Source organism: Megascapheus bottae, chromosome 4 (genome assembly GCF_031878675.1).
Source record: "Megascapheus bottae isolate mThoBot1 chromosome 4, mThoBot2.hap1, whole genome shotgun sequence".
Classification (NCBI taxonomy): domain Eukaryota; kingdom Metazoa; phylum Chordata; class Mammalia; order Rodentia; family Geomyidae; genus Megascapheus; species Megascapheus bottae.
Window position 1 is genome coordinate 11,718,991 of NC_143512.1, and position 27,975 is coordinate 11,746,965.

General features: G+C 47.7%; 1 protein-coding gene across 3 annotated transcripts; it reads left to right on the top strand.

The window, feature by feature from the left end:
- Positions 1–27,915, top strand: Arap3 (ArfGAP with RhoGAP domain, ankyrin repeat and PH domain 3). Of its 3 annotated transcripts, none has more exons than XM_090331327.1 (33): positions 2–151; positions 1,699–2,236; positions 2,340–2,401; positions 2,490–2,601; positions 7,714–7,914; positions 8,080–8,149; positions 8,742–8,862; positions 8,978–9,162; positions 9,244–9,350; positions 9,665–9,864; positions 9,960–10,045; positions 10,157–10,339; positions 10,508–10,643; positions 11,013–11,129; positions 11,572–11,719; positions 11,804–11,906; positions 14,161–14,380; positions 15,878–15,941; positions 16,176–16,339; positions 19,472–19,684; positions 19,951–20,056; positions 21,350–21,497; positions 21,792–21,860; positions 23,195–23,269; positions 23,365–23,479; positions 24,959–25,087; positions 25,167–25,300; positions 25,503–25,585; positions 25,684–25,719; positions 25,858–25,921; positions 26,042–26,179; positions 26,412–26,450; positions 26,908–27,915. In XM_090331327.1, the coding sequence occupies exons 2-33, from the start codon at positions 1,716–1,718 to the stop codon at positions 27,385–27,387; spliced, it is 4,629 nt and encodes a 1,542-aa protein (XP_090187453.1). In that variant the 5' UTR covers positions 2–151; positions 1,699–1,715; the 3' UTR covers positions 27,388–27,915. The 3 variants fall into 3 exon arrangements, with proteins under 3 accessions (XP_090187455.1, XP_090187453.1, XP_090187454.1); XM_090331328.1 differs by lacking the exon at positions 2–151 and adding an exon at positions 433–719; XM_090331329.1 differs by lacking the exon at positions 26,412–26,450 and having other exon boundaries at positions 1–151.
- Positions 27,916–27,975: the final 60 nt, after the last annotated feature.

Sequence of the window (27,975 nt, forward strand, 5' to 3'; positions counted from 1 at the left end):
CAGGTAGGGGGAACCGGAGGGGCGGGGAGGATCTGGGCGGGGCCGGGCCGTCGAGGGAAGGGCTGTGGGGAGGCGGGGACGGCGCCGCTGCCGCACTGGGGCCTCGGACGGCTCTGCCGGCACCGGGGGAGCGGACCGCGGCCGCGGTGAGGTGAGGACCCCCGCCCCCCCAGGACCCCCACTTCCCAGACTCCACCCGATCAACTCCTCCAGGTGGCCTTCGTGGGCTCCCCGGGCCCCTCTGTGCCCTCTACCTTCCCCTCCCCTCCCCCTCCCCCTCCTCTCTGCGACCCGCCCCTCCCTCCAGTTGCCCAGCCTTTGCCACCTCCCCCCTGACCCCCTCCTTCGCCTGGCCCGCCCCCCCCCCCCCCCCCCCCCCCCGGCCACCCTGGTCACTCCAGCGCTCCTTGCTTCCCGGACCCATACCCTGGGGCCGGCCTGAGTCATGGGGGAAACTGGGCCTCCACTCAGTTGTCCAGGCCTGGCTAGGAGATGTCCCAGCCAGAGAGAGGGAAGGGGACAGAGGCTGGGACAAAGATGGAGCCCTGGTCAGGGACCTGGACCAGGAGCAACTTGGAGAGAACAGTGCAGGCAGAGGCTGGACTGCAGATAAAACTTAAGAACTACTTCAAATGAGGACAGAGGCAAGGACACTCTTGTCAACAGCGAAACAAAGGGGGATGAGGAGAGGAGGGACAAAAATGGATTTTGAGGTAGAGGTGGGTTGAAGTAGAGTAGAGGCTAAGACAAAGCTGGGAGGACACTCCTGGGAGCAGAGCTCGGTTCAGGGAATATGGTTAGGGTCAAAGGGACCCAGAGGTGTTCATCGGTAAGAGAGGTGGACCCTAGGGTAGGTATGGAAAGGAAAAAGGAAGATTTGAAGAAAACATGAGCATGCGTGCATGCACATGTGCGCATGTCACTTTACACTTCTGAGTCCCTGCAGGGTTGTACATACACACATGGGTGAAGAATGGAGAATAACTTGGGCTGTCCTGGGCCTCTGGTTCCTCATCTGCCTGACCTCATTCTCCACCCTATTCCCTGAATGGCCCCTCCCCAGGCTGGGACCCCACACATTGCAACTGATTAGAGCCCTGAAAGCAGCCTGACCAAGGCAGGCAGGATGTGAGGGCAGCCAGGCCAGAGGGACAGGAAGGAAGTCTAAAGAGAGACAATAGGTGGAAGGGGAGGAGGCACTGGAATGGACCAGCATTAGGATGTCCAAGCCTAAACCTCAGCTTTGGAAACCAGTGGAAAAGGGGCTTTTACCACCTTCTCCTTAAGGAGAAGCCTATTTGTCTCCCCATCTTGTGCTATAGTTTGATCAGGGGGCCCACTGTGACCCCGCCCTGCCCCCTAACTTCCTACACTATCCTTCCCAGCCGTGTGTAATATGTAGGGACAGAGCTTTGACCCAGACCCAGGAAAGGGCAACTGTGGAGGCTAACTCTAATACTACTTGCTGTGAGCCCCTTCTCCTCTCTGGGCCTCACTTTCCTGGATATGACTTAGGTCACGTGAGAAGACAGTTCATTAGAAAGTTCTGGGATAGTGCTGCCGCTGAATGGCAGGACTTTGGACATGTTTCTTTGGAAGAAGACTGGAGGTGGGCCCCTGCTGTCCAGGCCTCAGACTCTGGGGCAGGGAGGGGGAATCTCAGCCTGAGCCCTTCCTTCACCCTGCCCCTCCCCCCAGCAATGGCCTGAGCCCCCATGGCTGCTCCTCAGGACCTGGACATCTCTGTGTGGCTGGCCTTGGTACATCTGGAGCAGTATGCAGACACGTTCCGGCAGCATGGCCTGGCTACAGCAAGTGCAGCCCAACATCTGGGCCACAAGGAGCTGAGACAGTTGGGCATCCACGCCACTGGGCACCGGAAACGCATCCTGCGCCTGCTGCAGGCAGGCACTGCAGAGGGTTCCCTGGATCCCAAATTGGATGGTACCATGGAGCCATCCCCAAGCCCAGACCCACAGGCCCAGCCCCTCAAGCCTGTACCCAAACCCAGGACGGTGTTTAGTGGGCTCAGTGGCCCTGCCACCACCCAGAGGCCCAGGCTGAGCCCACCCTCCTGGGAACTAGAGGAGTCCAAGGGCTCAACATCCAGCCCAAGTTCCCCTCCCCTCCCTACATCGTCTTCTGAGATGTCAACCCCAAGCACTGTGGAGATGATGCCCAATGCCATCTATTTCGGTCTGGACTTAAGAGGCGGTTCACAGGCAGCTCAAGACATGTAAGTGGAGTTGGCTACTTAGAGATCTGATTCTGGAGGAAAAGAAGCAGGGCATGGAGGCAGTCTGTCTTTCTCTTCGTAACTAACAGATCTTTCCTCTAAGGGCTCCAAGCTGCTCTCAGACAACTGCCCCCACCCCTGCCCTCAGGCCCACAGCAGGCACAGGTAGGTAGGTTGTCCCAGGCTTCAGGGAGAAGGATTGTGCCCATCAGGACCCCAGACCCTCTCACCTAACCCTCTTTCCCCCTGCCAGTGCACATCATGGATCCTGGTTGCCTATACTACGGTGTCCAGCCTGTGGGGGTTCCAAGTGGCCCCAACAGAAGAGAGGGCAGAGGTGTCTGCCAAGACAGGGCTGAACCCAGGTGAGTATTCAGTCAGGTAGTGATGGGAGGCTAAGGGGGAAGCTTGAGGAGTAGTTGAGCTTACAGTGGCTGTGTGTCCATTTAGTCATCAGAGGTACATTGAGGGCACGCTTGGTGTATGCCAACTAGGCATTCAAGGCACAGGGTGACTGTAATAGGCCCTCGGGAAGCTTGTGGCTCAGTGGGGGCAGACAGGACACAGACCAAGTAGACAAACAGATTCATAGTTAAAATGTAGAGGATTAGGTAAAATGATTTATGCCTGAAATCCCAGCTACTTGGGAGACAGAAATAGGAGGCTCGTGGTCCAACACTTGCTTGAGAAAGTATGTGACCCTCTCTGAAAAGCAATTTGAAAGCAAAAAGACTAGAGATATGACTTAAGTGGTAGAGCAATGATTGAGGCTCTGCGATCAAGCCCATGGAATTTTTTTTTCACTTTTCCCTCTTCCATTAAGCAGATTCTTGTGCGTGTGTGTGTGTGTGTGTGTGTGTGTGTGTGTACACATGTGCATGTGTGGGGCTTGAGCTAAGGGTCTCACTCTTTCACTGTGCTTTTTTGCTCAGACTCTATCACTTAAACCTCACCCCCACTTCAGACTTTTTATGGGTTTATTGAGATGAGTCTTTTAGATGTGTCTATCCAAGTTGGCTTTGAAGTACAATTCTTAAATCTCTGATTCTTAGATTCTCTGAGATCGTTAGGATTATAGATGCCTTGCTCCATCCAGCAAATTCTTATTGAACAATGGTTACATTCCAAATGTAGACACTTGGGAGAGATGTGTGTACATAGAAATTCTTGCTCTTGTGGGGAGATGATTTGTTAATAAATCAGCTTGATATAGGTTATAACTAGAGAGCTGGGGGCAATGTAAGGGACTGCAGTTTTTTCAGTAAGAGTTGCTGAGCATTAAGAAGATAACATTTCAGCAAACTTGAAGGAGCTGAAGGATTTCTGGAAGAATGGTGTCTTAGGCAGGGAGAATGATCAGAATGTGGAGGCTTCTGGGAAGGTCTGTGTCCAGGGAACTGCAGAGGCAGCCAGAGGCCAGCAACATAGCTGGACGAGGTAGGCCTGGCTGGGCACAGAGAAGTCAAGGGCCGCATTTGACAGGTGGGACCTTACAGAGATTTTCACTTTTACTCTCTGAAATGGGAGGCTATTGGAGGAGTTCTGACTTACACTTTTGAAGGATACCTCTGGCTGCTGTGATTGGAATAGTGTATGTATGAGTGGAACAAAAGTAGCAGAGACCAGTTTGGAGGTTTTTGTGTTCTTGTGTTGTTTTTATATTTGTTTTTGTGCCAGTTGTGGGGCTTGGACTTATGACTTGGGCACTGTCCCTGAGCTTTTTTGCTCAAGGTTACCATTCTACCACTTGGACCACTGCTCCACTTTTAGCTTTTCAGTGGTTAAGTAAGAATAAGAGTCTTGTGGATGGGGCCAGGAGTTTGGCCTAGTGGTAGAGTTCTTGTGTAACATGCATGAAGACCTGAGTTTGATTCCTCGGTACCACATATCTAGAAAAACCTGAAAGTGGTGCTGTGGCTCAAGTGGTAGTGCTCTAGCCTTGACAAAGTCCAAGAAAGGTGTCAAGCCCCAGGACTGGCAAAAAAGAAAAAAGAAAGAAAAGTCTTATGGACTTTTCTGTCCAGATTGGCTTCAAATGGCCATCCTTAGATCTTGGCCTCCTAAGTAGATAGGATTGCAAGTATGAGCCTTTGGTTCCCAGACAGTTGGTCTGTGAAAGATATCAAAATGCAGTGATGGCAATGGGTTTGAAGTGGCTATACAATACACACACACACACACACACACACACACAGTTTTTTTTTTGTTTGTTTTTGTTTTTTTGCCAGTCCTGGTCTTGAGCTCAAGGCCTAAGTACTGTCCTTGGTCTTTCTCAAGGCTAGAGCTCTACCACTTGAGCCACAGCACCATTTCCAGCTTTTTCTATCTATGTGGTACTGAGGAATCAAACTCAGGTCTTCGTGCATGCTAGGTAAGCTCTCTACCACTAGGCCAAACTCCCGGCCCCCAAGTGGCTATATTTTGAGAGCAAATTTGTGAAGCTAACTTGGAGGTATAAGAAGAAAAGATAGTTTGTCAAGGATTTCTTCGAGGGCTTTAGTTTGGGCTATCAGATGTGGCAGGTCTCTGTTGAAATGAGCTGTAAGTGTTGGATGCTCCCAGTTTTTGTTTTTGTTGTTGTTTTGCACCAGTCCTGGGGCTTGAACTCAGGGTCTGAGCACTCACCTTGGGCTTTCTCAAGGGTAGCTCTCTACCACTTGAGCCACAGCACCACTTCTGGCTTTTTTTACGGAGGAATCAAACCCTGGTCTTTGTGCATGTGAGGCAAGCACTCTAGGCCAAATTCCCAGCTCTACCTACCAGGTTGTGAAGGCTTAGGAAAAACAAACAAACAAAAACACCGGATGAGTATAAAAGATATAGAAATAGTCTTAGTCATTTTTTTGCCAGTCCTGGGGCTTGAACTCAGGGCTTGAGCATTGTCCTTGGGCTTTCTCAAGGTTAGAGCTCTACCACTTGAGCCACTGTACCACTTCCGGCTTTTTCTATGTATGTGGTACCAAGAAATCAAACCCAGGTCTTCATGCATGTCAGGCAAGCACTCCACCACTAGGCCAAACTCCCGGCCCCAGGTTTAGTCATTTTTGTGTTATTACATTCCAAAATCTTCATAGTTTGACTATATTGGACTAAATATAATACACTATTAATCATATATGTTTCCTTCAATGTTTAAATGTTGCTATCAGAAAACTTGAAATTTCATTCATGAGTTGGACAGTATTGTTCTGAGCAACTGAAAATTTATAAAGTTGCCATGATCTGAGATGAGGAAGACTAGGTGAGAGGTGGGGGGTTTATCCAGAGTTCCATTTTGGACATATTGAATTTGAAGGCCTTACTATCCACTCAAGACAAATCATTGTCTATACAAGTGAGAGGTCTGAGCTGGAGATTTCGGTTGAGGAGTTGTTAGCATTTAGATGGGGATACACCATTATGAAGATGTGACTGGAGAAGAAGAAGAATGTGGCCAGATCCCTGGCATTGTCTCGAATCCAGAGGTTAGAGGAGGGTAAGGTTTAGCAAACAGACAGAAAAGCAGGAGTTAGTGAAGAAGAAAGGAAACCAGGAGAATGTGATGTCAGAAGAGCCAAGGGAAGAAAATATATGAGGAGAAGAGAAGGCCAGCTAAGACTAGGAACTGACTGCTAGAATTGGCAAGGTAGAGGTCATTGAGGACTTTAACAAGGGCAGTCTTGGATTATAAGGATGAAAGCCCAGTCCAGGAGTTTAAGAAGCATAGAAAGAGGACCAGGAGTTTGGCCTGGTGGTGGGGTGTTTGCCTAGCATGCGCGAAGACTAGGTTATGTTCCCTGGTACCACATACATAGAAAAAGCCAGAAGCTGTGGCTCAAGTGGTAGAGCTCTAGCCCTGAGAAAGCCCAAGGACAGTGCGCAGGCCCTGAGCCCAAGCCCAGGACTTGCAAAAAGAAAGAAAGGGAAGGGAGGGAGGGAAGAAGAGTTAAAAACAATTTGTTGAGTTTTTTCTGTGAGAAAAAAAGACTGCTGATGGTGGAAATGTTGGATTGAATGTTATGTGTGTTTTTAAGTGAGTGAAGCCAATAGCTATGTAGAGAGAAAAGTGGGGGAAAAAAGTTGAAAAGGATGTCTATGACTGAAAGTAGCAGGATAGGGCACACAGAGGTGTTTCTATACAGAGGTGCTTATTAGTTACAAAAGAGAGGCTGAGTATATGTGCGAAACTGGGTAGATGAAGCACTGGGAATCCACAGAGTTCTGGCTGATTGCTTCAATTTCTCAGTGAAATAGGAAACAAATAGGGTAGAGTTGGTGTTTTCAACACACTGACTGATAACCTGGGTAACTTCCAAAACTATAAGTGCTTGGGTCTCACTCCCAGAAATTCAAAGTGAGGTTAGAAAGCCCATGTACTAATACTTTTTAGTTTCCTAAGTATTTTGTGATGTTGAGGTTGAGAAACTCACATAATGGAGTAATAGATGAGTCTTCTCAGGATGGTAAGGTGTCTCTGAGAAGATGATGTAAGCCGAGATTTAGAGGATGATAACAGCATAAGATGAGGAAAGGAGCATGTTCTAGGCAAAGAAAGAATATACAAAGGCTCGGAAGGAGAAGAATGTGGGTAGACTTTAGTAGTAAGCAAGGCTGAGGTTGATACAAGATGAGGACTGAGGTCATGGTAGGAGTTTAAGCTCAGGGACTCATTCAGCTGGCACTGTAACTCTTGAGTCATACCTCCAGCAAAGCTTTGTGCTGGTTATTTTGGAGACAGAATCTTGTAGACCTGTCTACCTAGGATGGCTTTGAACCTCAGTCCTCCAGATCTCAAGCTTCCTGAGTAGTTGAGATTATAGGTTAGAGCCATCAGGCCCAGCTCATTTACATTTTAAAAACAGCTGTATGGGCCGGGAGTTTGGCCTAGTGGTAGAGTGCCTGCCTGGCATGCACGAAGACCTGGGTTCGATTCCTTGGTACCACATATACATAGCAAAAGCCAGAAATGGTGCTGAGGCTCAAGTGGTAGAGCTCTAGCCGTGAGAAAGCCCAAGGACAGTGGTCAGGCCCTGAGCTCAAGGCCCAGGACTGGCAAAAATAAATAAATAAATAAATAAGATAAACAAAATAAAAATAAAAACAGCTGTAGGAGCTTAAGGAAAATAGATTGTGGATGGAGAGCAACCATGATAGAAGTTAGGCAATTAGCAAGCTGATGGAAAATGGGTCCAAAGAGAGAAAATCAAGAACTTCTTGTGGGTAACCAAAGCAGAAAGCCATTTGTCTGACTTTTCCCAGATTTTCCATCCAAGTAATACTAATGTCAGAGAAGGGGGAGTGTTAAAAATCCCAAGTATGCTTAGGGAAGAAGTAGCATGGTGATTTTGACATCTCAGCCTTCTTCTTTTCCATTTGAAAAACAGATGTTGTACCTGCCAGACATTCTACTAAGTGTTGAAGGTGAGGATGGAGAAATTAGAGGGTGTTCAGGTTGCTGGGTCTAATGTGTATCTCTCCCTGTCTTGACCCCTACAAAGGCCCAGCAGGCAGGATCTGGAAGCCCGGGAAGATGCTGGCTATGCCAGCCTGGAGCTACCTGGGGACTCCACCCTCTCGCTACCCACCCTGGACCCTGAGACCAATGATGACCTCATTTCACCCTATGCAAGCTTCTCCTCCACAGCGGACCGGCCAATGCCCCTGCTCAGTAGCTGGCTAGACAAGCTCTCACCTCAGGGGTGAGGCTGCTGCAAAGGGAAGGGAGAGGAAGAATGCTGGGAGGTGGAGGAGGGTAAGGTGGGAAGGGGTAGAGAGGCAGATTCTAAGTGTCCCTAGACCTTCTGATTCCCCCCCACACCATGCAGCCACACTCACTCAACAATCTTGGCCCTTTCTTTCCTCAGAAACTATGTCTTCCAGAGACGCTTTGTGCAGTTCAATGGGAAGAGTCTGATGTATTTCGGCAGTGACAAGGTGAAGGACTAGAGATACTCTGAGGGAGAAGAAGGGGGGTGAAGAGGATCTGACTGAAAGGCCAGAGGATGGAAGGATGGTCACTTAGGATCCGCAGAGGACCACAGCCAGTCTGCTAGTGTAAAGAATTACAGGCGAGGGCTGGGAGTTTGGCCTAGTGGTAAAGTGCTTGCCTAGCATGCACAAGACCCGGGTTCAATTCCTCAGTACCACATACATAGAAAAAAGCCAGAAGTGGTGCTGCGGCTCAAGTGGTAGAGCTGCAGCCTTGAGAAAGCCCAAGGACAGTGCTCAGGCCCTGAGCTCATGCCCCAAGACTGGCAAAAAAAATTACAGGCAAGTTGGGAAGTGGAGTTAAGAAAGTTAAGAAGACAGGGGAGCTGAGAATGTCCTACAGATCTGTATCAGCTGCTGAAGAGATGACCTAGGGAGGCCAGAGGTGGCATTTGGTCCTGGACACTTGAAGTCATTGGTGGCCTTCAGAGAAGTAACTTAAGGTAGCTATAGCCATTGCTTGTGGAATGCTAATCTCCTAAAAACTTGTGCTGTGACTCAGTTCCTATCTTGTTGGGCCATGGGACTCTCTCTCTAGGATCCTTTCCCCAAGGGCGTGATCCCCCTGACTGCCATTGAGATGACCCGAAGCAGCAAAGACAACAAGTTCCAGGTCATTACAGGCCAGAGGGTGTTCGTGTTCCGCACTGAGAGTGAGGGTGAGGGCTGGTACCCACTGGGACATTGGTGGCAGGCGGGGGGGGGGGGGGCGGGGGAAGGAGTGGAGGCTGTGTGAGCACATGGCATACTCGCTTGCTTTCTTGCCCCCACCAGCTCAGCGGGACGTGTGGTGCTCCACACTGCAATCCTGCCTAAAGGAGCAGCGCCTTCTGGGCCATCCCCGGCCCCCACCCCCACCCCGACCCCTCCGCACAGGCATGCTGGAGCTGCGTGGACATAAAGCCAAGGTGTTTGCTGCCTTGAGTCCTGGAGAGCTGGCACTGTACAAGAGTGAGCAGGTAAAGAGGGCTGGGATGAGACTAAGGCGACTGCTATAACCCATTCTGTCACCTCACAGCATCTACCCCCAACTCCACCAGGCATTCTCCCTGGGCATTGGAATCTGTTTCATTGAACTGCAAGGATGCAGTGTTCGGGAGATCAAGAGTCGAAGCTTTGACCTGCTCACGCCCCATCGCTGCTTCAGGTGGGGCTTGGAGTGGTAGGAGGCAAGGCTCTGGGCCTTTGGGAGGAGGTACTGGAGAGGACTAAAGGCTCCTCAAAACTATGTTAGTGAGCTGGACACCAGGAAGCCTAGCTAGTCAGGAGGCTGAGATCTGAGGGTCAAGCTAGTGCAGGCAGGAAAATCTATGAGAATGTTATTTCCATGTAACCAGCAAAAAGGTGGAAGTAGAGGAGTGGCTCAAATGATAGAGTGCCTGTGGAGGCTCCTTCAGAAATAGCCTTGGGAGGGGGTGTGGAGGGAGGTCCAAGCCCACAGACTGGCTGTCCACCCCTCAGCTTCACAGCCGAGTCTGGGGGGGCTCGGCAGAGCTGGGCGGCCGCTCTGCAGGAAGCAGTAACCGAGACCCTGTCTGACTACGAGGTGGCTGAGAAGATCTGGTCAAATCGGGCAAACCGGCGCTGTGCGGACTGTGGGGCCTCCTGCCCAGACTGGGCTGCTGTCAACCTGGGGGTGGTCATTTGCAAGCAGTGTGCAGGTGAGGGCTGGGGCCTCAAACCCAAATGGGAGGGAAAGAGGCTGGGGCAAGAGGGCTCAGAGTACCCAGGCCACCTGCCCCTCATATTCTAACAGGTCAGCACCGGGCCCTGGGCTCTGGGATCTCCAAGGTGCAGAGCCTGAAACTAGATACGAGTGTCTGGAGTAATGAAATAGTGCAGGTGAGGAGAGAGGAGTGGGAGGACATCGGCATGCCCAGCGTGGGGACCGGATTTGATGTCCGAGGACACTTAAGTGCTGGTCACTTGCCTTTGTCCCTTGTCATCCTACAGTTGTTTATTGTCCTGGGAAATGATCGTGCCAACCGCTTCTGGGCAGGAGCACTACCTACAGGCGAGAACCTGCATCCAGATTCGACCCCTGCTCACAGGGGAGAGTTCATCTCCCGAAAGTATCGGCTAGGTCTCTTCCGGAAACCCCATCCTCAATATCCAGATCATAACCAGCTTCTCCAGGTAGGAGGCACAGGCTGAGGCTCACGGTGGTGGTAGGGAGGAGGCGGTAACAATGTGTGAGTTGGAATGTCCAGTCCTGGGTGGCAGGGGCTGGTTTTGGCTATAGAGGATTGTCTCCAGGGCTCTTGGGGTGGGCTAGGGGCTGACAGAGGCCCTTGTGCACTTCAGGCTCTGTGTGCAGCTGTGGCAGGACCCAACCTATTGAAGAACATGACCCAGATTCTCTGTGCTGACACTTCTGAAGTTGAGGAACCCTGGTCCCCTTCCACACTTGATGGCAGCTTGCCTAGTCTTCTGCCCTCAGGTAATACCCTCAATTGATTGTTCTAAGGTGTGATCAGCTTAACAAAGCTGGTTTCCACTGGACAGGCCACAAGGCTGAGTCACAGAATGGCCCGAGCTCTCAATTCCCTACCTGTATCTGCTTGCCTGGTTGGCTGCTCATGGGGCGATCCAGTGGGTCAGTATTAGGCTAAAGGCCCCCCAACCCATCGTTTCACCCCTGCCACTCTCTTCTAATCCAGATGATGAAGGGTCCAGCCCCACTGGGCTCTGCTTGGCCATACAGCCAGTAGAGTTGGGTCCATGGTCTTCTCCCATTGGCTCCATTCCCCACTGGAGGCCAGACCATCCCGTTGCATTGGCCCAATCTGATCCTGTTTTCTCCTTGCAGACCCTTCTCCTGGTGTCTACAATGAAGTGGTGGTGCCTGCCACTTACAGCAGCTTTTTGTACTGTGGTCCCATCAGCAACAAGGCTGGGCCTCCACCCCCTCGCAAGGGCAGAGATGGTAAGGGGAAGCCAATGGATGAGAGGAGAGAGGGGCATATAGTATGGGACAGGCACAAATGGGCTGCAAAGGGACGGGGAGTACAGGGTGGGACGAGAAAATGAGGCCAGGCCCTGGAGTAGTCAGGGATGCTGGGAATGAGAGAGTGGCTGTGTCAAATGGAAGACTGGGTGATAGATAAGAGTCTCTCCTCTAAAGACAAATTGTCTGGGTCAAATCACTGTGCTATTTCCTACTTACGTGATCATGCTGCTCAAATGGGGACCTCAGTTTCTCCATCTGCAAAACAGATGGAATATAAAATCGCATAGGATTATTGTGAAGATTTATATGGGATCATCTAGAGGCAGAAGGCTTGGCATGGAATAAATAACTGGGCAACGGGAACTATGACAATAGGGGCAGAGGTGTGCTGCCCCTCCACCCTCTCTTTCCCATTTAGCTCCTCCTCGCCTGTGGTGTGTGCTGGGAGCTGCACTGGAAATGTTTGCTTCTGAGAGCAGCCCTGAGCCCCTCAGCCTCATTCAGCCCCAGGATGTTGTATGTCTGGGAGTGAGTCCCCCACCCTCAGATCCAGGTGATCTTGACAGGTAATGTCTGTGCTCTTCCCAATCCCTACCTGACAGCTCCCTCTTTGCCTCCTATTTCCCCCTAACCCCTTATCTTCTCTGCAGAATCCCCTTTTCCTTTGAGCTCATCCTCACTGGGGGAAGGATCCAGCATTTTGGCACAGATGGAGCAGACAGTCTGGAGGCCTGGATCAGTGCAGTGGGGAAGGTGAGGCAGCTGGCACCCCTTTCCCACAGCTCATGGTATCTCTGACCTCTCATATTCCTATGGCCATGCTCATCATTTCCACTAACAAACAGCTAACATTAACAGGGTACTTATCTGTGCCAGTCCTCTGTTTTAAACACATTCACCATCATTTAATTTTTACAACTCACCTCAGGTCAGGATTATTAATATTTATGAGTAAGCAAACTCAGTCTTAGCAGTTACTAAGTCATGGTCAAGGTCATAGAGCCAGGAGGTCACACACTATGGGAATCCAACCTCACTGTGCTCTGACCTCTTGCACAGAGCAGCTTCCCCTCACTCCTGTTACCCTGCTCCACAGGTTTTTTTGAAAATATTTTTTATTGTTTGTTTTGTTTGCCATTCCTGGAGCTTGAACTCAGGGCCCCGGGTGCTGTCCCTAAACTTCTTTTGCTCAAGGCTAGTGCTCTACCACTTGAACCACAGAATCACTTCAGGCTTTTTCGGAGTGGTTAATGGGAGATAAGAATCTCATAGACTTTCCTGCCGGGCTGGCTTCTAACTGTGACTGTCAGATCTCAGCCTCCTGATTAGCTAGGGTCACAGATATGAACCACCAGTGCTGGGCTATGCTCCCCAGTTTTTCTAAGTCACAAAACCATACTTCTCTCTATTCCTAAACAAGCCAGTCTTTCCCTCCTGGACTCCATTTCTAGAAGTAAAAGTTCAAGCCCCAGAGTCATCCTGAGTTTTGAGTGCTACAAACTTGGGAGCTTTTCTGTGTCTGTGGAGTAGGTGTAAAACACTCAGCACCCCCTGGGGATGAGGATTAAGTGACATGTAAGGGCCCACACACAGCAAGCCTTTCATGTGTGGGTGTTGAAATAATAATGGTGATGATGATGATGATGATGACGACAATCTCTTGCATCCTAAAACAGCTTTTCCTTAAGCTCTGCTCCACCTTCAACTTTTCACCCCTCCTGACAACTTCTTAGAAAGTCATGTGCAGCCTGTAAATCTCCTTGAACCCCTTGAAGCTGCCTTCCTCTCACCCAGCCTCTCCCATGTTGCTACTCTGCAGGTTTCCAGTGCCTTCTATGGCCAAGGCCAAGAACCACCTTCTGGTCTTTCCAGGTCGTCTCTCCAACAGCTTATATGTATCTGTAGGAAATTATCAGCTCTGACTTATAACTCCTATAGCTCTCCTCTTACTTTTCACACTCACAAACCATCTCTGACCCTTTATGGGCTCTTCCTTTCCAGTCAGGTCTGAGTCCACTCTTATACTTCTTTATTCATTTTCTTTCTTTCTTTTTCTTTTGTGTTGGTTGTGGGGCTTGGACTCTGGGCCTGGACATTGTCCTGGGCTCTTCAGCTCAAGGCTACTGCTCTACCCTTAGAGCCATAGTCCCACTTCCCATTTTTTAGTGATTAATTGGAGAGAAGAGGCTCATGGCTTTAGTGCCTGGGCTGGCTTTGAACCTGCATCCTCAGATCTCAGCCTCCTGAGTAGATTACAGGCATGAGCCACCTCGCTCACTCTTACAGTTTTCTATACTTTCCAAAAGTTCTACTCCTCCTCAAAGGCAGTGCCAATGTGGTATAAAGACTGTCACATCACACTGTCCCTGGACTGTTTGTTCCTTTTCATGATAGGATAAGCACAGAACTTGAGAAGAAGCATTTTGAATCTATTATAGCAATTTGGCACAATCATATTATGTGTTGAATCTAATTAGACAAGTGAAGGGTTTGTATGTCTTTGCTTTTTTTTAATCTTAGTTTTCTGACAATTCATTTTATTATTTTTAACATGGGTATTGATTAGTGACTGATTAGAACTTAAAAGAAAGAAAGATAGACAGAGAAAGAGAGAGAAAGGAAAAACCCTAGTCCTTTATCACAAGTAGTCTGCAAAGCACTGACTTGAGGTATAACTTAACACCCCTTCTTCCAGTGAGTTTCTCCCCCATTGTACTGGGGTGGGATTGTCCAGCAGTAGAACATATTAGTTACACACTGTTTCTCACCCCACGTCCCAGTTGGGATATGAAGTTGGGACACAGAGAGTCTTATCTATGTTGGTTGAGGTGAATTGAACTGAAATTCTTTAATTCTTTCCTGTTTTTCTTGTCTGCCTCATGTTACCTCCTTTCATCTCTCCCCATTCTATTCTCCCCACTTCTATTTTCCCTGGTATGTTTTGCCCCATCTTCTCATTCTTCACCCCTTCCCCTTGTCTCTTCCCATCTTTCCTATGCTTCCACAGTGGTTCTCCCCGCTCAGCTGTCACCAGCTGCTGGGCCCTGGACTGCTGCGACTGGGCCGCCTATGGCTGCGGTCTCCCTCCCATACAGCCCCGGCCCCTGGCCTTTGGCTGTCAGGGTTTGGCCTTCTTCGTGGTGACCACCTGTTCCTGTGTCCAGCATCGGGCCCTGGCCCCCCAGCCCCTGAGGACATGGTGCATTTACGGCGGCTACAGGAGATCAGTAAGCAGGGATGTGGACAGGAAACCATAGGGGTGGGTAAGAGTGGACCTTTTTAAGTTGGGAGATTTACACATTTACAACAAATTTTATTGGGGAAAAGTAGAACATAATAGCTTTAGGCACAAACTCTGAAGTCAGACTACCTAGATATAGACCTTACTTTAATAATTCTTCACTGTGTATCCTTAGACAAATGATTTAATCTCTTTGTGCCTTAGTTTCTTTATCTTTAAAATGAACACTGGTGACTTATGCTGGCAATCCTAGCTGCTCACGGAGCTACAATATGACAATCTCAGTTCAAGGCTAGCCTGAGAGAAAAAGTCTATAAGATTCTTATTTCCAATTAACTATCAAAAGCCAGAGGTAGAGCTGTGGCTCAAGTGGTAGAGCACCACTCTTGAATGAAAACATTAAAGGAACAGCACCCAGGTCCTAGTGTTGTCAAAAAAAAAGAAGACACTACTGAGGGTCACAATGAAGTAAAAATAATACATATAAAAGTATTCAGCATGTGTTATATAAATGCTATTGTTGGCATTATATTTTGCCAGTTTGGGACTGGGAGAATGGATAGGATACCCTCACCGGTATCCTTCCTGTTAAAAAAAAAAAAAGAAAGAAAGAGGGCTGGGAGTTTGGCCTAGTGGTTAAAGTGCTTGCCTAGCATGCACAAAGACCCGGGTTTGATTCCTTGGTACCACATACGTACAAAAAAGCCGGAAGTGGTGCTGAGGCTCAAGTGGTAGAGCTCTAGCCTTGAGAAAGTCCAAGGACAGTGCTCAGGCCCTGAGCTCAAGCCCAGGACTGGCAAAAAAAAAAAAAAAAAGAAAGACTCTAAATCTGGGTGCCAGTGGCTCACACTTTTAATGCTAGCTGTTCAGAAGGCTAAGATTTGAGGATTATGGTTCAAAGTCAGCTTGGGTCCATGAAACCCGTATCTTCAATTGGCTCCAAGAAAACAGGAACAGTACCCAGGCCCCGACAAGAGAGAGAGAGAGAGAGAGAGAGAGAGAGAGAGAGAGAGAGAGAGAGAGAGAGAGAGAGAGGGAGAGAGGGAGAGAGGGAGAGAGGGAGAGAGGGAGAGAGGGAGAGAGGGAGAGAGAGAGAGAGAGAGAGAGAGAGAGAGAGAGAGAGAGAGAGAGAGAGAGAGAGAAGAAGAAGAAGAAGAAGAAGAAGAAGAAGAAGAAGAAGAAGAAGAAGATAGTATCATAATATTTTCAGGGTTTTGAAACAAGATATCTGGGTTTGATCTGGGTTTGAGCTCAGCCTCGTCGTATCCATATTTATAGTAAGTAATATAAGGCAAGTTATTTAATCTCTCTGAGCTATAATGCAATGTATAACATGGAGAGAGTAATATGTAACTCATAGGATTTAATGAAGCTTGGGATGTAAGGCTCCTAATGTGGTACCTGCATTCCTTAAGCTCTAATAAGTAGTATTCACTCTGATGAAGATGAAGATGATATTAATTTCCAATGATTCCTCTCCCAGGTGTGGTCTCTGCATCTGACACCCCAGACAAAAAGGAACATTTGGTCTTAGTAGAGACAGGAAGGTAAATGTTGTTTCTGCCTTTAGCCTCAAAGTCCCTTTTCTGAAATTCATCCCACTATCTCTCTCCTCTTGGATCACTGCCTGTTTCCTCAAATCTGCTTCTCTTACCAACCATCTGGGTTGGGTGCTGCTGCCCCCTGCTGGTGGTTCTGCAAAGCCAGGGTCCCTGTGCTCCTGAACCCTCAGTCAAGAGACCCTGTTGAGCTGACTCTGACTTGGACTTCTTGGGTCTCAGGACCCTGTATCTGCAGGGGGAGGGTCGGCTAGACTTCTCAGCGTGGAATGCAGCCATTGGAGGCGCGGCTGGTGGGGGCGGCACAGGGCTGCAGGAGCAGCAGATGAGCAGGGGTGACATCCCGATCATTGTGGACGCCTGCATCAGTTTTGTCACCCAGCATGGTGAGTGGGCACTGGTTGATACTGAGTTAGTGGGATAGGGGTGGGGAGAGGAAAGCATGGACACAGCCATGATTGGGAGATGACCATCTAAAAATAGTTTTTCTGAGCCAGGCTCTGGATCCTGCCTGTGATCCTGCCTACTCAGAAAGGATGTGATCTGAAGATCACAGTTCAAAGCCAGCCTGAACAGATAACCCTTATCTCCAACTAACCAGCAAAAAGTTGGAAATAGAAGTGTGGCTCAAGTGGTAGAGCACCAGCCTAGAGCAAAAAATTTAAGCAAGAGCATGAGGCCCTGAGTTCAGTTCTCAATACTGGCACCAATAACAACAAAAAGGTTCTGCTTTCCAGTACTACAACCTAACAACGAAGATTATGAGTGGCAAGCCACTGGGCACTAGGCCTTAATTCCTGCATCTGTAAAATGGGACTAATAGTTCTCATTTTTCAGAGTAGTCAAGACAGTGAGCAGGTTTGTGTCAAGCTTTGAATTCAGAGCCTGACAGGGTGCTTTTATAGAGGTGTGGATATGGTGGATGAATGCCACATTGTGAATGTAATGGAGGATGCCAGCTATGGGGAACAGAGGGAGGGCAGCCACTAGGCAAGAGCCTCGTTGTGCAGGAAGCAACTTTCCTGATAGTCTGAGCAGATTATTCTGTGTGGGAGGGATTTTCCAGACATGAAGTTGGCAGATGGTCCCTACACTTCTTGTTAGTTTTTGGCCTCTGTTTTGTTCTCTACCCTAACTAAGGACCAAGTAGAATCTATCTTCCCTATGAACTCTCTTTACAAGGTTGGATTTTGAGGGGAAAAACTCACAGAAAGCTAATGAGGCTATATGAGGCTCTGGGTTCAATCCCAAACACCTGAAACAAAAGAGGGAAAAAAAGAGGAGGAGGAAAAGATAAATGTGGCACCCTATGAAGAGATAAACAGTAGATAGTCTTGGCTAATAACATTTTCCACACCTTGGCAATAGCATCATTCAGTGATTGATCTCACTTGCTTAGGCCTCTTCTCAACCTCCTGTATTCACAAGAGTTCAGTTTGAGGCTCATGGGAAAGGCCTTGGGAAAGAGTGTGGGTGAGCCAGGAACAGTGGCTCATGCCTGTAACCCTAGCTACTCAGGAGGCTGAGATCTGAAGATCATGATTCAAAGCCAGTCTAGGCACTAAAGTCTATGATACTCCTATCTCCAATTAATCACTAGAAAACCAGAAGTGGGGATGTGTCTCAGGGTGGGGCGGTAGCTTTGAGCTGAAGAGCTCAGGGACAGTGCTCAGGGACAAGAGCCCAGAGTTCAAGTCCCACGAACCACCAAAAAAAAATGTGTGTAGTCAGACCCCTCCCCCCGACTCCCTTCCCTCACTTCAGGATAACTGCATCACAAGTTCATTTGACAGATGATTTTTAAGCAGTTAGCTATCATGAGGAAGATGCTACAGATACAGCAGTGAACAGGGAAGGTTCTATAGAGCTCACATGCTAGTGTGAGAGATGGCATTAAGAAAACAAATATTATCAGTTCTCATTATTTGCAGGAGTTATGTTCTATGAAGCCACTTCAAACATTTAGTGAATACTGAATCCTTACCTCAAGGGAGAGACAGAACTTTTGGTTCCTCTGAACTTTTGGTTGCAGCATTTTTGTCAATCAATCCATGTGAAACCTTGAGCATGTGCTCGCATGTGTGTCTGTGTGTGTGTATGTGTTTTAGCTTCAAGGGACCCTATTAAATGTGTGTGTATTTGATTTATGAACATTGAAATCAGAACCATGAACAGCACCACTTCCGGTTTTCTCCTGGTTAAATGGAAATAAGAGTCTCATAGACTTTAATGCCCAGGATGGCTTTGAACCATGATCCTCAGATCTCAGCCTTCTGAGTAGCTAGGATTACAGGCGTGAGCCACCAGTGCCTGGCAACATACCAGTATTCTCTTTATGTCACATCACAGCATACTCACACTTTGAAATAATATGCATTCTTTTAGAATTATGCTTGGAAGCTATTTTATGCAGTAGGATCATCAACAAAAAAACCACAAATATTTGAAATTCTACAAAGAAAAGAATTTTTCTGGCTAGGAATGTAGCTCACTGCTAATATCCCTGTTTAGCATATACAAGGCCCTGGTTCAATCCCTGGCACTTTCAAAAAAGAGAGACAGACGGGAAAAGAGACTCATCTAGGAACAAGAACGTGGATTTAAGATTTTTCTCTGCATAAGTTGACAAATGACCAAAAGTACAAGCATCTCTCTGTATTCTGCAGGTTTTGTATTTATTGTGTATTCAACCGATTATAAATATGAAATATTGGAAAGCTGGGCATGGTGACACAGTCCTGCAATCCTAGCTGTGCAGGAAGGAGAAGTAGGAAGATTATGGTCCCAGGCTGGCCCTGAGCAAAAGTGAGATCCTGCCTGAAAAACTAATTGCCAAAAGAGGTGGAAGCATAGCTCCAATAGAGCACTTGGCTAGCTCTGAGTCCAAACTCCACTACAAACAGAAAGAAACAAAGAGAGAAAGGAGAGAGAGAGAGAGAGAGAGATAAGGAAAGGGAGAGAAAGAGAGTTCATCTGCACTGACTTGTGCTTGTCTTTATTTCATAAACAAGACAGCATAACAGATTCTTATACAGCATTAATATCATACCAAGTAGTACATGTAATCTAGAGATAATTCAAAGGTCAAACTGTCTAGGTTATATGCAAATAATATATAAGAAACACATCTGTGGATTTAGCTACTTTGTGGGAACTTCTAGAACCAATCCCTCATGGATACTGGGGAATGCATTACTGAATGAATAATATCTGAATAATTACCGTAAATGAATTCGGCAAATGCTCAGATATAGAGTCTGTAGATAATCAGATCAATTATAATGTAATTTCAGGGAGTGCTACTGAAAAAAATAAAAGTGGTAAGAGATATAGCAGATACAGGTGGGGATACTGTGTGACAACGAGGTCAGGAAACGACTTCCTGGCAAGGAGCTGAGAATCAATACCACTCAGCTTTCCCACTCCACAGCAACGGTGTCCCACGGAGCGAGTCACAGGTAGGTGATGGCCTGTCGTTTTTTTTGCAATGATGAACAGAATCTACTGGCTGTTTCTAGGGCTCAGACTGGAAGGTGTGTATCGGAAAGGGGGCGCTCGGGCCCGTAGCCTCCGACTCCTTGCTGACTTCAGGCGGGATGCCCGGTCAGTGAAACTCAGACCTGGGGAGCACTTTGTGGAAGACGTCACTGACACACTCAAACGTTTCTTTCGAGAGCTTGATGACCCTGTGACCTCTGCTCGATTGCTGCCTCGCTGGAGAGAGGCTGCTGGTACTCCCAAGATCCTCCCTTATGAATCCCAAAAGAGATTTGTCCCTCTCTCCCTTTCCCACCATCAGACCCGTGAGGCTTTCTTGTGTCACTGGGCTTTTTCAGCACCCCACACTAGGGGAGCATCCAGAGACTTGGCATTGGGGGAGGTACCAGGCTGGCAGAGATATATCCATCCTGGTTTGTTTCTCTAGAAACCCCTCTCCACACTCTAGCCTATGCTCCTTTCCTGGATCCTCTCTGACGCTCCTCCATTCCCTCTTCAGAGCTTCCCCAGAAGAATCAACGCCTGGAAAAATATAAAGAAGTGATTAGCTGCCTGCCTCGCGTCAACCGCCGTACACTGGCCACCCTGATTGGGCATCTCTATCGGTCAGTATTGCTAGGTCCCCTATAGGATCCCTCCCTGACCCTTTGTCAGACTCAATCAGACTTCACAGTTTATTTGATTCCTTTACTGATTCATTCATTCATTCATTCATTCATTCCACAAACAGCTGTTAAGTGATGGCTGTTGTAGCATAATGTTTCAGAGAGTGGATTTGGGGTCCAGCAAACCCAAGCTTTAGTCTAGCTCCATCATGTGACTTTGGGTGACTTATTCGTTCCCTCTCAAGCCTGTTTTCTCATTTTCTCATAAAGTAATGGATACTGTCCACCTCATCAGGACTATGAGATGGGTAACATCATTCCACTTGTATGGCTATGATGTGAAATTTCATGTGAAATTCTTAGGATAGCACCTGAAGTGTAATAAGCCTTTGGAAATGGTTAGAAATCAATATTGTTTTATTATATTATGCTAGGCAAAGTTTTAGCTGTAAGCTGTACAAAGATGAGATCTGCAGGCATGGCTCCAGACCTAGCAAGCACAAAGCTCTGAGGTCAAACCTCAGCACCTCTGCTTTAAAAAGAAAGAAAGAGAGGAGTAATGTACAGATTACTTTTCCCAACCTGTTGGGGAAAAAGGCCTTTGAGTAATTCTGGGATGAATCCCTGACTGTACTGTACTGGTTATATAACAGTACAGAGGTTGGCCAACTCCAGGCCCATTGCTTATTTATGTAAGTGAAGTTTTGTACATATGTATACATATATACCCATTAATTTATATATATATATGTTATATTTTCTAGTGTTCTCTCTCCCTCCCCTCCCCCTGCCAGTCTTGGGGCTTGAACTCAGTGCCTGGGTTCTGTGCCTGAGTTTTTGTGCTCAAGGCTAGTGTTCTTTCATTTGACTCACCTGTCTGCTGATTTGTTTTGGAAGTTCATTGGAGATAGGAGTCTCACAGACTTTCCTTCCTGGGATGACTTCCAACTCTAATCCTCAGATCTCAGCCTCCTGAGTAGCTAGGATTATAAGCATGAATCCCTGGTGCCCAGCTTTCTTTGGTTCTTTTTGCACTATAACAGCATAGTTGAGGTGTTGGAATAGAGATTCCATGGCCTAAAGACCTCAAGTATTTATTATCTGCTCTCTGCATAAAACATTTTGCTGCACCTGTTGTATTTTTGATCATTCCTACTCATTTATAAATCCTTGAGGCCAGTGCTTAGGCCGGGTCATACCATACAACAGGGACTCAAAAAGTGTTTGCTGAATCCATGGGTGGTTTTGGTGAAATCATAATTGCACTCCTCATGATCCTGTCCCTTTCTGCAGGGTACAGAAATGTGCAGCTCTAAACCAGATGTGCACACGGAACCTGGCCCTTCTGTTTGCCCCCAGTGTGTTTCAGACAGATGGACGAGGAGAGCATGAGGTTCGGGTGTTGCAGGAGCTCATCGATGGCTATATCTCTGTCTTTGATGTAAGGCTTTCCTGAGCCTGGTCTCCAACTACTCCAGCACCTGCCCGACCCAGAAACTGCCCACTCCAATAAGCCCTAGCCCAGACCCCAGTGTCCCTTTGCATCAAGAACCTCCTCCCAGATCCCTGTGCTTTTCTCTTCCATAACCTGTCTCCCAACATCCTCTCCTTACCGAGAACTTAGCTGTTCAGTTCACCAACTCTCTTATTAAAGTCCCTGTTGGTCTTGGGATCTACTGTCCCCTTCCTTTCCCAACAGCCTCCTCATAAACACCAACCTTTGGCTTTTTCACAGATTGATTCTGATCAGGTAGCTCAGATTGATTTGGAGGTCAGTCTCATCACTACCTGGAAGGATGTGCAGGTAATGGGTCCTGACTTTAAACTTCTGGGTGGGGCAGAAAGGGATAAAGACATAAAACCAACTTTCTGCCTGTTCTTCCTCATACTGATCCGCAGCTCTTTGGGAGATGGGAGCCCAAAGGAGGAAAGAGCTTTGGGCAATGGGCTTATACCATTCATTCTACCATGAGGATTCTTCATTACAGAATGATTGCAGTAGTACCTCACTTTGCAGCATAGGAGAACCAGAAAAGAATATCGTCAGCCAAAGTAAAAGCGAGTAATAGGTACAACAGCAAATTTAGCCAAGTACACTCTACATTCCCTTAAACTCATTTTAGCATCATGCAATCCCTAAAGTAGGTGGTTCTCTTTTTGTTTTTCCAATAAAAACTGAGGCTCAGAAAGTCACTTATACAAGGTCATACTGTGGTGAGTTGCAGGGTTGAAACCCAGGAAGTATGACTCTAAACCTCTTTTCCCCAATCACTGTGTGGCACTGCCTTGGGTAGCACCCTATAAATATAGCTAAAAATCCACTTCCAGGGGTGCTGTCCCTGAGCTCTTCAGCTCAAGGCTAGTGCTCAACCACTTGATCCACAGCACCACTTCCGGTTTTCTGGTGGTTAATTGGAGATAAGAGTCTCACAGACTTCAGTGCCTCAGGCTGGCTTTGAACCACCATCCTCAGATCTCAGCCTTCTAAGTAGCAAGGTTTCAGGCATGAGCTGTGGGTGCCAGGCTCCAGTTCCATCTTTATTGAAGGTCTCCATTTTAAAGGCCCATGCAATGTTGGGAAGAGGTTGGGAAGAGACATGGTAGTAGGGAGACATGGTAATAGGCCTTTTTACATTTTTTTCTTGCCATGGGCTTGAACCCTGGGTCTGGACTGTGGCTCAGGGCTAGTGGTCCACTACTTTGAGCCACAGTGCCACTTCCAATTTCCTGGTGATAAGAACCTTATAGGGCCTGTATTGTGGCCTGGTGGTAGAGTGCTTGTCTAGCATGCATGAAGCCCTGGGTTCAATTCCTCAGTACCACATACACATACAAAAGCCAGAAGTGGTGCTGTGGCTCAAGTGGTAGAGTGCTAGCCTTGGGAAAGCTCAAGGACAGTGCCAAGGTCCTGAGGATTGGCAAAAAAAAAACAAACCAAAAAAAAAAAACCCAAAAAACCTCACACAGACTTTCTTACACAAGCTGGTTTTGAACTGCGATTTGCAGGTCTCAGAATCCTGAGTAGCTAGGATTACAGGAACGAGGCACTAGCACCTGGTGTGAGAAATCTTCTGACTTTGGTATTTCTGTTACTTTCTGTGTCCCCCTGACCTCTTGTTTCTAAACCTGTTTGTTCAGCTGTCCCAGGCTGGAGACCTCATCATGGAAGTTTACATAGAGCAACAGCTCCCAGACAACTGTGTCACCCTGAAGGTTAGTCCAAAGGAACTGGAGGAGGGGAGAAGATAGTAGGGGGCAGGGGCAGGAGCCTGACTAGGATAGGTTCTCTGCTTTTGTCTGGATCCCAGGTGTCCCCAACACTGACTGCTGAGGAGCTGACTAACCAGGTACTGGAGATGCGAGGGACAGCAGCAGGGACAGACTTGTGGATGACGTTTGAGATTCTTGAGCACGGCGAGCTTGGTGAGTATGACCACGTGTCTGCCTGTGGGTATGTGATCGAGTGTGTAGTCATGAGATCAAGGCCATCAGTGACTTCCATTATGCCAAATATATTGGACATCTTACTTGTTCATTCATTCATGTGAAAAGAGTGTAATAAGTTCACCCACTCCCTTTTTCTCAGTATGCTTTTCTCTTGGTTTTAGTGAACATTGTGCATACTGGGTTTTCCTTCTATACCAAAAGGAGTCTTTTCTGCCCCCTACCCCTAGATTCAAGTGTTACAATAACCAAGGATAAATCTTGAATTCTTTCTTCTTTATCTCATCTCTCTTTATAGGAATTCATCCTTTCCCAGGGTTAAAATTCCACTAACAAGCTGACAGCCACATTTTTATCTCTGGTCTAGACCTCTCCTTTGAATTCTAGACTCACAAATCCAACTGCTTCTTGACATCTTCACTTCTTACAGGCACCTCCCACACCACATTTAAGAAGGGCATTTTCTGGATTCCTTAGATTTCTCCCCTAACAAAAAGTCCAACCTAAAGAAAAAAAATCTTTGTTTTTTTGTGCCACTCCTGGGGCTTGAACTCAAGACACTGTACTTTAGCTTTTTTGCTTAAAGCTGGCATTCTTGTCACTTGAGCCATAATAGCACATGGCAGCACTTGGACTTTCCAGTCCAGCTGGCTTCATACTGTGATCCTCAGATCACAGCTTCCTGAATAGCTAGGATTATAGGCATGAGCTACTGGTGCACAGCTCCAGAGTTTTTCTAGAATTTCCCAATTCAGTAAATGGTTCCACAGTTCATTTAATTGTTAGGACCAGAAATCCGGAGTCCTCTGACTCCTCCATTTCCTTTCACATCCAACCCCACCAACTAGCACATTCCATTTAAATCTACCACTTTTCATTATCTCCACTGGTACACCATCTAACACCTCCCAACATTAACCACTAACAGGTATGGCTTCAGAGTGGGAATGTTCCATTTTTTTGACTCCCAGCCATCTATTTTCTGTACCACAGCCAAGTGAATCTTTCAAACACACACAAGATCATGTCATTCCCAAGGCTCAAACTTTCCAATGGTTTTGGTTGAGCTTAGAATAAAATAAAATTCAAAATCCTTATCATGGATCAAAGTAAATAATATTAAAATATATATGGCTGGATAGGGGCTGGAAGTTTGGCCTAGTGGTAGGGTGCTTGCCTAGCATGCACAAAGACCCCGGTTCGATTCCTCGGTACCACACACATAGAAAAAAGCCAGAAGTGATGCTGAGGCTCAAGTGGTAGAGCTCTGGCCTTGAGAAAGTCCAAGGACAGTGCTCAAGCCCTGAGCTCAAGCCCAGGACTGGCAAAAAAAAAAAAAAACATATGGCTGGATAGTTGATTGGGTTTGAGTGAAAGATTGGTGGGAAATAAGTTGGGAGCTCAAGTTGAATGAGTTGGATATGCTGATTGATTCTAGCTTTCACTTATCCTCTTCAGAGCGGCCACTGCACCCTAAGGAGAAGGTCCTAGAGCAGGCTCTACAATGGTGCCAGCTTCCAGAGCCTTGCTCAGCCTCTTTACTCCTAAGGAAAGTCTCCCTGGCCCAGGCTGGCTGCCTCTTCACAGGTGAGATTCCTTCCTCAGCCTAGCATTCCCCAGTCCCTCCCACAAGAGCCTCCATTCAGCATTGCCCATCTGTGCCCAGGGGTTCGGCGTGAGAGTCCACGGGTGGGGCTGTTGCGATGTCGGGAAGAGCCACCCCCTTTGCTGGGAAGCCGCTTCCAGGAGAGGTTCTTTCTGTTACGTGATCGATGCCTGCTGCTGCTCAAAGAGAAGAAGGTAAGGCCCTGGGGTGGAGGAATGAGATCTTGGGTGGCTATGTAACGGACTGTGACTGTACCAAGCTTCTAATACTACAGAGCACACCTGCATCTGCCCCATTGCTTTCCTGACCCTGTGGTCATATGTCCCCAATGCTTCTGTGATTTCTTGACCTCACTAACCATGAGCTCTCAATCTCACTGACTATCCATGTCCTCAGAGCTCTAAACCAGAACGTGAATGGCCACTGGATGGTGCCAAGGTCTACCTGGGAATCCGCAAGAAGTTAAAACCTCCAACACCGTGAGTTTTCTTCCTCAGCTTTCATCTAAGGCCTTCCTTCTATTACTTCTTTGGCTTTGAAAGTCACCCAATCATTTTTCTCTTTTTCCCCCTTCCAGGTGGGGCTTCACTCTGATACTGGAGAAGATGCATCTGTGAGTACTGCGGCTTGGCTTGTCCTCTTCCCCAGACTTGTACCCAGTCCTTGTTCCTCCTCTTTTCCCTCTTCTAATTCTATTATCCCTAGAACTGTGACTTCTTCACTCCCCTAAATCGACTCTGATCCCCCACAGCTACTTGTCTTGTACTGATGCTGATGAGATGTGGGATTGGACCACTAGCATTCTTAAAGCCCAGGTGAGGAGAAGGAAAAGGTTGAAGGCTGGGTCTCTAGTCTCCCTGGGGGTGAGGGTGGGGAGTGGCATACCGTTCAGTGCCTACTGAAACCACTGATGCCATCCTCTCATGCTCTTCCAGCATGACAACCAACAGCCAGTGGTCTTACGGCGCCGTTCCTCCTCTGACCTAGCTCGGCAGAAGTTTGGCACTATGCCTTTGCTACCCATCCGTGGAGATGACAGTGGAGCCACGCTCCTCTCTGCCAACCAGACCCTAGTGAGAACTATCTCATCCCCCCCCCCAGTCCCAACCCCTACATGATCCCACCCTTACTCTAGTCACACCACAAGAGGTAGTGGAGTACATGCCAGTATGGTGCTTCCTCCATTCACCTTGACCTTCCCCTCCACCTTCTCTGTGCCCCTGCACCCCATCCCTGCCTTTTGTTGCTAGACCTCACTGTGCTTCTGTTTTTTCTTCCTCTCGTCCCTGTTGCACATGTGCCCAGCGGCGACTACACAACCGGAGGACCCTGTCTATGTTCTTTGTGAGTACTGTGCTTGCTCCAGCTATGTGCCTGCCAGCCCTGTGTTCCTCTGTACTGCCCAAGCCTCAGTATGAACTGTGTCTATCATGATGCAGACCAACGGAGAGACAGACAGATAGTCACACAGAGAGAGAATAAGGACAAAGAAGGGTGGTGCTAGGGCATAGTGAGGAAAGACATTGATCACAGAATTGGAGAGCTAGAAGACAAGTGGTTATATGAATGAGTCTGACAGAAGGGTTTAGTTTTCACCATTCTCATTTTTCTCACTCTGTAATCTTGGGCCTTTTAACTCTTCTGCACTCTTGTAGTCGAAAGCTCCTGCACAAGGTAGTTCTCATATCAAACACACAAAGTATCTTGCCACATCTGACCCAGAGGAAGAGTTTAATAAATGTTCACAATTAATAATCCAGTAACTCTGTGTCTGCCCCCTGCTGCACCCATTCCCCTCCAGCCGATGAAGTCATCCCAAGGTTCTGTGGAAGAGCAAGAAGAGCTGGAGGAGGAGCCTTTGTATGAAGAGCCGGTATATGAGGAGGTGGGGGCCTTCCCTGAGCTCACCAAGGATACCTCGACCTTCTTAACCACATCAGAGTGGACCACCAAGCCAGAGACCCTCTACACCAACCAGACATCCTTTGATCAAATCCCTATCTCCAAGGCAAGCAATTGGGAAGAAAGGCCACCTGACCTTCCTCCAGGTCTCCCTTCAAGGAGTAGCCCACAGCCACGGGGGTCCCTGGAGGAACAGCTGCTCCAGGAGCTCAATAAACTCATCCTGAGGAAGGAGGAGACTCCTTCAGGTCCAGAAAGCCCTTCTCAGCCATCGAGCCCCAACACTCCCAGCCCCAATGGGCTTCCAACACAGAAATCCAGCGTTCCTACCCAACCCTCTTGTACTGGGAGTCCACCTTCCAGCCAGCCCCTCACATGATCTAGGACCAGCATTGAGGGAGAGGTACCCTGAGGATCCAGGTTGTTACCATGGTAGACATTGTTGGAGCTTCCTTTGCATGGCTGGAAAGACTAGAAAATCCAAACTCCAGTGTGGTACTGTGGAAGGAGCATTGGACTAATGCTCCTGGATCTTTGCGTGTCTCAGGGAAGGTAATGGCTCTTCTCTGGACCCCAGACTAATAATCTGTACCGTGGAGCCAGGAGAGTGGTGAATAACAAACTGTGTTTCTTAGCACTGAAAACCCCACATACTTTCTTCAACAAGGGCAGCTCCTGCTTCATATATTTGCTAAGTGGGGGTTCTGTGAGAAGTTTGGGGTATAAGAATGGTTTTACTGCATTAAGGGAAAAAAAGTTCGAAAGGTAGATGAATGGATGATGTCTAAACCTGTCTTTTCCCAATTCCCACTTTCGGAGATGCCCTGGAGTGGAGGAAATTGTTCTGAGGGAAATGGGGCAAAGAAGAGCCAAAAAACAAAAACAAGCAGTCATTATTAATAAACTTTGGAACTAAAAACTCCATTCTTTTTATCCTTTCATTAACAACTATGGCTAGGTTCTTCCT

Excerpts from the sequence above, each read along its gene's own strand:
- Arap3 (XM_090331327.1), top strand. The coding sequence starts at position 1,716 with ATGGCTGCTCCTCAGGACCTGGACATCTCTGTGTGGCTGGCCTTGGTA. Across the intron at positions 16,340-19,471 it reads CAGTTTTGTCACCCAGCATG|GGCTCAGACTGGAAGGTGTG; the intron begins GTGAGTGGGCAC and ends GGCTGTTTCTAG. Across the intron at positions 25,720-25,857 it reads ATACTGGAGAAGATGCATCT|CTACTTGTCTTGTACTGATG; the intron begins GTGAGTACTGCG and ends GATCCCCCACAG.